Source organism: Tasmannia lanceolata, unplaced genomic scaffold, assembly GCF_043159265.1.
Source record: "Tasmannia lanceolata isolate RefF3 unplaced genomic scaffold, GAP_Taslan_0.1 ptg000023l, whole genome shotgun sequence".
Taxonomy (NCBI): Eukaryota; Viridiplantae; Streptophyta; class Magnoliopsida; order Canellales; family Winteraceae; genus Tasmannia; species Tasmannia lanceolata.
The window spans coordinates 13,850,991-13,860,436 of record NW_027518700.1 but is presented as its reverse complement, the minus strand read 5'-3'; the positions used below and the strand labels follow the sequence as shown (position 1 = coordinate 13,860,436).

At 39.2% G+C, this 9,446-nt stretch overlaps 2 protein-coding genes across 2 annotated transcripts; both read left to right on the top strand.

Annotated features, from left to right (window-relative positions):
- The first annotated feature begins 2,616 nt into the window (after positions 1 to 2,616).
- Positions 2,617 to 3,057, top strand: LOC143855832 (putative disease resistance protein At1g12290). The gene has a single exon (XM_077365888.1). The coding sequence runs from the start codon at positions 2,617 to 2,619 to the stop codon at positions 3,055 to 3,057; it is 441 nt and encodes a 146-aa protein (XP_077222003.1).
- A 20-nt stretch (positions 3,058 to 3,077) lies between these two features.
- LOC143855831 (putative disease resistance protein At1g51480) lies at positions 3,078 to 3,575 on the top strand. The gene has a single exon (XM_077365887.1). It carries the CDS (start codon positions 3,078 to 3,080, stop codon positions 3,573 to 3,575), a length of 498 nt encoding a protein of 165 aa, XP_077222002.1.
- The last annotated feature ends 5,871 nt before the right edge of the window (positions 3,576 to 9,446 follow it).

Here is a 9,446-nt window from a genome sequence, read left to right as displayed (position 1 = left end):
TATAAGTTTGCTACACAGTCATAACAAATGATCGACATGAATCAATAACAGATACATGTCCTAAATGAAAAATTATTGCCCAAATGAGGCACAAGATTTTCCCATTGTCAAGCTTAAAAAATGATACAAATACCGCCTTGGAGGTTGACTCTGTATCTTGATCTGTGCTGTCGTGACTCTGATTCACATGTTTTCACTTAAAAGAAATGTCCAATGCTTGAAGAATTAAGAACAAAATGAAGCATTTGATTCAATTTGTTTTCGATTGTCTCTCATTTGATTCAATTTGTTACAAGAGCAATGTGAGCCCTAATCATCTGTTTATGAAAGAACACAGGCAATAATGAGAATTTACCAGTGATTCCCATTTCTCAAGTTGGATGTACCTATCTGGAGAAATAAATTTAGATATTTTATCACATATGGAAATAAACATGCATTCATACAGTAAAAGACCAAGTCCTTTTTGTTGAGCATATGAGATGGTAGTTTGAGAATTTATCAGAATGCACGGCTTCATCTGTACAACTCCCATCTGCTTCGTTCCCAACCTTAGACTCTTCTAGACCCCCACGCTTCCCAGCCCCCGCCCCCGCCCTCGCCCCCGCTTTGTGCTTCTAAGGTTATGACAGTCTGAAGTCCAGCCAACTTGTTTCTCCTTCGTCCCAACTGGAATAGGTTATGCGGAATTCTCCAGCTTCCTTTTAAAAGTTTTTCCTTGAGAGTTAGGGTGTGTTCGACAACTATTCCTTTTCGGGATTTTCCCCTTTTTTAGGGGTGTAAATGAGGAAAGCCAAAAAAATTTCTAAAATCTTGTTCGGCTGCGTGACCCGTTTAGGTCTATTTCTAAAATTTCGCTTACTTTTTCAACTAAAAAATAGGATTTTATGAAGTGATAAATAGTAGTTGCTAAAGTTTCTCATCACTCCGTTTCTCGCCCATTTAATTGGGCGAGAATGAGAAGCCTTGCCGAACGTCCCCTTAATCTTTCGAGCTTTGAGTTTTGATCCAAAGGGGCCCATGCCAGAAGCCCTAGGTTTAAAAGATTCCAAAATTTTCCTAGCTTTTGAAATTTTACCGACTGAGATCCTTTGTTTGGGGGGAGATCCACCAGACCAGGATTTCGTGTAGGGGAAGAAAGGTCATTCCTCTTAGCACAGACCCAGTAGGTAACGAGCGAATTTGACCAAAATTCTTGATTACATATCCCAAAGTGCAGCCAGCTGGCACTCGGGAAAGCGAGAGCAGGTGCACCCTGCACATAGTCGCCTTTTGATTTTGATTGATAGAGCTCAAAATTAAAATTTGAATTCAGGATAGTGGGTCCGAAGGGGTCACCGGAAACCCGGCCCCGAAGCTCCGAAGAAGACGGGAGGCACTCAACAGGTGTCACCGGCAAACTTCCTGAAACCTGGGGGTCCGGATTAGCCTCGATCGCTGAAGGCACCATCCCCCTCGAATTTAATATAGGGGAGGGCTCATAATTAGGTAAATCAGAACAATCAGGACAAGCCCCGGCTATCTCTTGAATTTCAATTCCAATCGTATAGTAATGGTCTGAGATCCGGATTTTAACAAAGGAACCAGATAGCTTCCATCGGGGAGCTAGGATTTTGGTTGATACAAAACCCATACATTGTTGGTGACTTCCTTCCATCTTCACCTCCAGGATCTTACCAAAAAGGCTCCCTAAAGCAGTAAAGCTTTCTTCACCTCCAGGATTTTGGTTGATACAGAACTCATACATTGTTGGTGACATAGAGAATCCAGCTCACACTGATTGAATACCTCACAAATTCGATTTTTGGTTGATAGAGCTCAAAATTAAAATTTGAATTCAGGATAGTGGGTCCGAAGGGGTCACCGGAAACCCGGCCCCGAAGCTCCGAAGAAGACGGGAGGCACTCAACAGGTGTCACCGGCAAACTTCCCGAAACCTGGGGGTCCGGATTAGCCTCGATCGCTGAAGGCACCATCCCCCTCGAATTTAATATAGGGGACGGCTCATAATTAGGTATATCAGAACAATCAGGATAAGCCCCGGCTATCTCTTGAATTTCAATTCCAATCGTATAGTAATGGTCAGAGATCCGGATTTTAACAAAGGAACCAGATAGCTTCCATCGGGGAGCTAGGATTTTGGTTGATACAAAACCATACATTGTTGGTGACTTCCTTCCATCTTCACCTCCAGAATCTTACCAAAAAGGCTACCTAAAGCAGTAAAGCTTTCTTCACCTCCAGGATTTTGGTTGATACAGAACTCATACATTGTTGGTGACATAGAGAAACCAGCTCACACTGATTGAATACCTCACAAATTCAATTTTTGGCTCTATAACTGAATCATTTCCTTGTATATGAGAAGAACATCAAGCTTTCTTCGAAATGTTTAGTATCTTGCAATATTTTCATTTGGTTTGCATTCAATCATGATCCTTGTGGGATGTGGGCCATGTGGCTGACATTTGCTCTAACTGGAAAAGCTTCACCATTTGGGCACTGACTTTAGATCTATTGAAAGTAAAACATGTGAAGTAGCCCATTTTCAACAGGAAATCATTGGCCAAATTGTTTAGGATTATCTGATTTTTATTAAACTCAGAGTTCGATCAGATGTCGCACGTCAACTTGAAGTCTCATTACGAATTGGGAAAGAGGGTCATTAGAATGACCGAAATTGTTGTAAACCTCAAAGGCAGAGGTGATTTCGATGAGGTTGCTGTGTGCTCTTCACCCCCAAGGGTGTTGGAGATGCCCACTACATCAACACATGGTCAGGAGTCATATGAAGAAACCTTATGGCGTTGCTTACATGATGATAACTACGCTATGGTTTGTGTGCATGGCATGGGGGGAGTTGGGAAAACAACTCTCATGAAAACCATCAACAATCAGCTCGTTGGAACTCAAGACTTCGATGTGGTGATTTGGATAACTGTGTCCAAGGATCTGAATATAGAAAGGACCCAACTAGCCATTGGAAGCAAATTGGGATTGTATTTTGCTAGTGATGAAGATCAAGAGTCAGAGGAAGGAAAATCTTTGCAAGGTTGAAGAGCTCGACGTATGTGCTGATGTTGGACGATCTTTGGGAGGAAATTATCTTGGACGATGTCGGAATTCCAAAGCCAAATAAGGAAAATAAATGCAAAATCGTGCTGAGTACTCATTTCCTTCAAGTGTCTAATGCCATGGACGCTGATATGCAATTTAAAGTTAAAACACTTGGGAGCGACAAAGCTTGGAATTTGTTCCATGAGAAAGCAGGGGAGGTAGTAGTTTGGCCAGACATCCAAGCCTTAGCGGTGGAGGTTGTGAAAGAGTGTGATGGTTTACCTCTAGCAATTATCACTGTGGGGAGAGCTATGCGAGGAAAGGAAAGGAAAGAGGTGTGGCTGGATGCATTAAGGGTATTGAAGGAATTGGCAGTCCCAGAAATTGAAGGTATGGAGCCTAAAGTTTTTCGTTCTTTGAAACTCAGTTATGACTGCTTAGAGGAAGACAACATCAAACTCTACTTCTTGTATTGTGCACTATATCCTGAAGATTATGTGATAGATGTAAGTGACTGATACATGGGAAGTAGGATCCGAAGAACACTCCAAATTTAATCCGAACGATAAGGGATTTGAATGGATCGTGACTGAGACATAGGTGGATCGGATCTGAAGTGGATCCGTTGACACCCCTAATAAAAATAGTTGGGTATTTTCGATAAGTCAAAAAACTGAGATGTGTTTTATTCAAATTTCATAATAAAATAATATATTTCAAACATCTTTCAAATATGTTAGCAAACATATGAGGGACTAAACCATAGAATCCTATACCATTCTAAAATCCTGAATGATTGAAAAGTCATGGTCATCTTTCTCTTAAATTCCCTGTATGTCCTGCCATTTAAATCTCTAACCACCTTATATCTTTCATACAATTCATCTCTATCGTCAATTGTTTTAGGCCTTTATAGTCTTTTCAGCTTCTAAGTCACCCTCTGGTAGGTACTGAGGAGATGTCTTTTTGTTCTTTGACGTACCTATTGAGCTAAGGAAATAATTGGGAGAAACACAACAAAAATGATTGGGAGATAGGTTTACTTGAGGAAACCGGGCTTCGATAACACACAAGTGTTGACTGAAATATACAATCTGCCTTCAGCAGGATTCCCTTTTCCTTTAAATAGCTTAACGTCCTTCAAGTACATAATACTGAAGAAAAAAAAGCTTACGAGATCCATTTGGATGGATTAGGGTTTTTTCTTTTCCCAACGGTCTAAAAATGCTGAAACTTAAATTGGTTTCTTCTGCCAGAAATTTTTGTTATCTGAGAGGAAATATTATGCAAAATGGAGTTTCAGGAGGTCCTATCCATGGATGATTGTAGAAAGTCAGGTTGATGCAATATTTCAGGTACAACACTGTTTTTCATTAATGATACGTCAGATGTGTTTTGGTCTAACATGATGTATTCCACCAGGAATTTTTATCATTTGAGCAGGTTTACTCAGTATGCAAATTGGAGTTTCAGGAGGAATTATCCATGGATGATTCTTGAAAGTCCGGTTGATGCAATATTTCAGGTAAAACACAGTAATACTTTAGAACTTCTTTATTAGTGAATGTGCTTTTCATATAATAAATTACATAATTTAAATTGGTTTACATTAATTTCATATGTTGTGAGACTATTCTTATTTTCTCTTCTGATGAACTGTTGTTGACACACAAAAACAGAAACAAAACAAAACAAAACAAAAAAAAAAAAACAGTTACTGCCCAATTAACAATATTGATTATGTTCATCTATACCCAAATATATAGGGTCTAAATATTGATTGTGTTCATCTATACCCAAATATATTGTGTTCATCTATACCCAAATATATTTAGCCCAGTAGATAGTCTGGCGGTGATCATGGCCATTGTACTCATGATATGCGTCTAGAGCATCAATCCAACGTAAACATGTGTCCTCATAATAGCGAAAGTGAGTGCGGCCATTCCAATAGCTTTCGTCGTACCCATCAAAATATGGAACATAGGGCGGAGCCATTGGGATCGGCGTCGAAAACTGAAATCAACCATCTGATTTGTTTGTCATGTCGAAAGGAACACAACACTTGTCTCGGATCTCAAATCGGATGAGTGAAAGCTGAAGATCAAAAGAATGGGCGCGATCAACGGCTGAGATGAGTCCTAAAAATGTGCGGAAGACTACTGTCCGCTGCTGAAAATAGGCTGAATGCGCTCTAAAAGTTGTCACGAACAACTTTCGTGTTGAGGTCGAGGGCCAATTTTGAGTGAAAATAGCTCGGGTGAGGAGAGATAAAATGTGATGGAGAGAGGAGAGAGAAAGTGTAGAGAGAGAATGAGAAGAGAAAAAGAAAAAGAAAATTCAATTTTCGCCCTGTAGCAGATTGTTCGAATCTTACAGTAACAATTGATAAAAGGGGGTGTCCTACAGGAAAATGGGGGTTGAAATATGCTTCGTCGGTTAATTAATAAGGGGGTACCAGAGGAAAAAAAAAAAAAAAAGGTCTTTAGATGTATGTATATATTAAAAGCAAGTGGGGTGCACAAGGGAGGCAAAGGAGTAGGGGTGGCCAACTGGTTCGGTTCTCGGTCCTTGGTTACTTTTTTTTTCGGTTCTTGGTTCCCGGTTCCATGAACCGTAAGAACCGAACCGAACATAATCAGTTCGGTCCGGTTCGGTTCTCCGGTTATAATGGCTAATTACTAATTACTAATTATAATTTATAAAAACTTTTAATTAAAGTTATAATATAAGTTACTTTCTTATTATAAAAATAGTATTAACTATTACTTATTAATATTATAAGTAATTTATATTAATAAGTATATGTATAATAGAAATATAAAAAATATTATATATATATATATATATATATTCAAAAGTTCAGTTCTTCGGTTCCAGAACCGAACCAAATAAGTTCGGTTCTTCATCAGTGGAACCGAACCGGACCCAAAGTATTTTTAAACAATTCGGTTCCGGTTCGGTTCTTCGGGTCTGGTTCGGTTCTGGCCACCCCTAAAAAGGACGCCAAAACTAGTACTTAATTACTAAAAGGAGGGTGTTCAAGGCAAAAGCTTGGGGTCAAATAAGAAATTACCCTTTTTCTTTATTTGTAACCTTATGTGTCACCGACATATGGCAAGTCACGTGACCCGCTATCAATAGAAAGGGACAGAAGGGGGTGGTAATTGTAGAAACCGGGGGGTGATATTGAAAGATATAAATTACTTATTAGAAGTTACTTATATCACAAGTAACTTACCTTTTGAAACAAAATTTAATATAGGAAGTATCCCTTCATACGGAAAAGAGATAGAAAGAGCTGGGAATTGCAAAACCGCGTGGGGTTTCGTTCTTCATTACGAAACAGAGGGCAGTTTCCTTCTCCTTCTACCTCACGATGTGTTGTCTGCACAAACCCTACTTTCCTCTGTCTCAATTTCACACAGTTGAAGACGAGACGGTGCGGAGTGGCGGCGGTGGGGCACGATGTACGGTGATTGTGGTATTTGTAAGAGGGATGTAAAGTGGGTTTTGGGGCTGAAACACAAGAAAAAGCAGTGGTTTCTGGGCAGTTTTGAGGGTCTAGAAGTTGTGGTTTATGGGAGAAACAATGGTAAGGCCTAGGATTGGGTTTAATGGCAAACTAGGTTGAAAATCTACTGTGAGGAAAGGGGTTTTGCTGAGACTAAAGGTGACTTTTGGGAGGGTGTTGGGATGGAAGACAAATGTCTTTGGGCCGAAGTAAAAGGGTAAAAACTGGGCTAGGAGGGACTGATTGGTGGTGGATTTTAGGGCTGTAGATAAAGAATGGAAGAGAGGGTTTGGGCTGAAAACAGGGACTGGTTTGGATCGGATGATTCGTGTGGTAATGGACGGCTGCAAGCCTGCAACTAAAAGGCGATGGATTGATTTTGAAGGGGCTGAGATGGATATAGATTTCTAACGGCTACGGGAAGGTATGAAGGTGGGTCTGTTAATGGTGGGTCTATTAATGAGGGGTTGTTGGGTTGAGAATTGGGGTCTGTGATTTGATGGGAATAAAGATGAAACACTAGGGGTAAAAGGTGAAACAGATTGTACAGGCTGCAAAAAAGGTTCGGATTGCAGATTTCTGGAGTGATATTTCTAGGCTATTCATGGCTCAAAATTCGGAGACTTCACGTGATGGCGATTCACGGCTTGGTCGGAAGTTGCGTTGTGATCGAAAGTTGCTTGGATCTTTGGCTCTGATACCAAATTGATGCAGGATCTCACAAAAAAAAGAAGCTTTGATACCAAATTGATGTAGGCACCATGAAGAAAAAGAGAAGAAAGGGAAGAGAAATAGACGAAAGGGGAGAGAATTAGAAGAATAGGGGAAGAAGAGACGAAAATAACCTGAGGAAGAGACGAATTTAGGGAGAAGTAGAAGAAGAAGAGAAGAATAGACGAATTTAGGAAGAGGAGAAGAAATCGGAAGAGGGAAGAAGAAAATCAGAATTAGAGGGAGAGGAATCTTTATTCAATATCAATCAAAGTTCATAATCTCTACTACATAAGGCCTGTATATAGGCAATTAGAAGTCCTTAAAATAAGGAAACTGCCTAATTTAAGAATCCCTAAAAAGTAAATATTGAAATAAAATTCCTAGAAACTAAAATAACATGGAAGATAAATTCCTAAACTAAATAACATGGAAATATAAATCCTAATGGGCAAATATGCGACTTATTGGCCTATTATCTGCATCATAACCTGATTTAGTAACATGAAATTGAACAATGTAAGATGTGTTTGAAATTGCGAAGAGGGATTGGTCCCAAAATTTTGGTATATCCAACCGAAAGCATGAGGGGTTATGGTCTGCAAGTATGATACAATTCTTTGTGATGAGGATGAGAAGTGATGGAACCTTGGATATGTGAGGTTGTGAGGTCAAGGGAAAAAAGTAAAGTGAGATTGGCTAGCATAATTGGGAGAGGAGAGGAAGAAAATTTAAACCCTTTGCTGAAACAAAGATGTGTAAGGTTTAGGAATTGCTTTATTGGAATTCGGCCAAAAGTTAATTTATTGTTTCTGATATGGAAATCAGATTATAGGAAATATTAAAAAGCATTAGATTCTATAAAGTCAATGACATTATTATTTCTTATCCCATGTAAAACCGAATATGCTACCGGGCAGCACTACGTAATTTACATTTTTTCTTACTACGTAAGATAAATGTGCATTCTGTAATCTGTAGAATGTCTGCCTGTGTCCTTTTATCGAAGAGATTAATGGTCTCCATGGAAGGTAAAATGGATGTGTCGTGTTTAATTGTCTTTTTTTTAAATGGGGGTTTAGTTGTATAGTTTGCATGACCAAGAATTGGTTTGGGTTGGCATATGTTTTCATTTGCTTTCGATGAACCTTTTTGTAGCTCTTTTGAGATGATCAAGGGGTCGAATAAGATTTATATGTCCTCTAATGCTTCTCTAGATAAGATTATTTGGTTCTATACCCTTGATGCCTGCATTTCTAACATTTAAATATCTAAGTGCAAGATCATCTTCATCTTGTAACTATTCAATGTTTTGGTAATTAGTGATCTCAGCCCTCCATGGCTTGCCAACCATTCATTTGGGAGATGTGCAGATAGGTACTATGGTACTATCCTACCTGCAGGCCACATGATTGATCAGCCACACATCCAATCAGTACCGGGGAGGGGGGTTTTACCGGCCTTAACCACCAACTTTTACTATAACTGCAAATTTCAAAGTTGACAAAGGGTCCCTGTATTTGTCAGCAGTATGCACGCTGCCAAAACTTTCATTTGGAAAAAGGTCCTCTGGCTTTACTCATGGTAATGCCACAAAAATTACTGTGTACTCCAAACCAAAACTTGCCTGTTGTTAAAGAACCTCTTATTAGATACGTCTTTCAACTTGTTGGTGACATTACATTGTTAATCAAGTTCTTTATGCTATACTGCTTTATTTCTCTTTGCTATTATGGTGGCATTTCCTTGATGGTATAAATTTATTGGTTCTTCTTTGTTTTATTATTTGCTTGGCATATTGCTTTAAGCTCTTAATGAAATAAGTCAAATATTGCGAAGGCATTGAAAGAAAGTTCTTATGAGACTGAGTTTGCAAGCTGGAGTTCGAGAGATACTGGTATTTATATAGATCTAATGGTGGAAGAGGTGGAGTGTTGTAATCTGTGCACAAGGACATTCTCAAAGAAGGCTTGGAAGGACATTCAGAACATTATCAAAGAAGGCTTGGAAAGACATTCAGACAAAGATTGGGTGTAACTATACTTCAGTTTAGGAACACATTTTGAAAGTTGAAGAACGAGTGAATGGAGTTCAAGAAGCTCGTTAGGTGATAGGATTTGCTTGGCATCGGATGACTAAGACTCTATGACAGCAGAAGCAGAAG

What these genes read in the sequence shown, in the direction of transcription:
- LOC143855831 (XM_077365887.1), top strand. Translation starts at nt 3,078, where the DNA reads ATGTTGGACGATCTTTGGGAGGAAATTATCTTGGACGATGTCGGAATT.
- LOC143855832 (XM_077365888.1), top strand. Translation starts at nt 2,617, where the DNA reads ATGTCGCACGTCAACTTGAAGTCTCATTACGAATTGGGAAAGAGGGTC.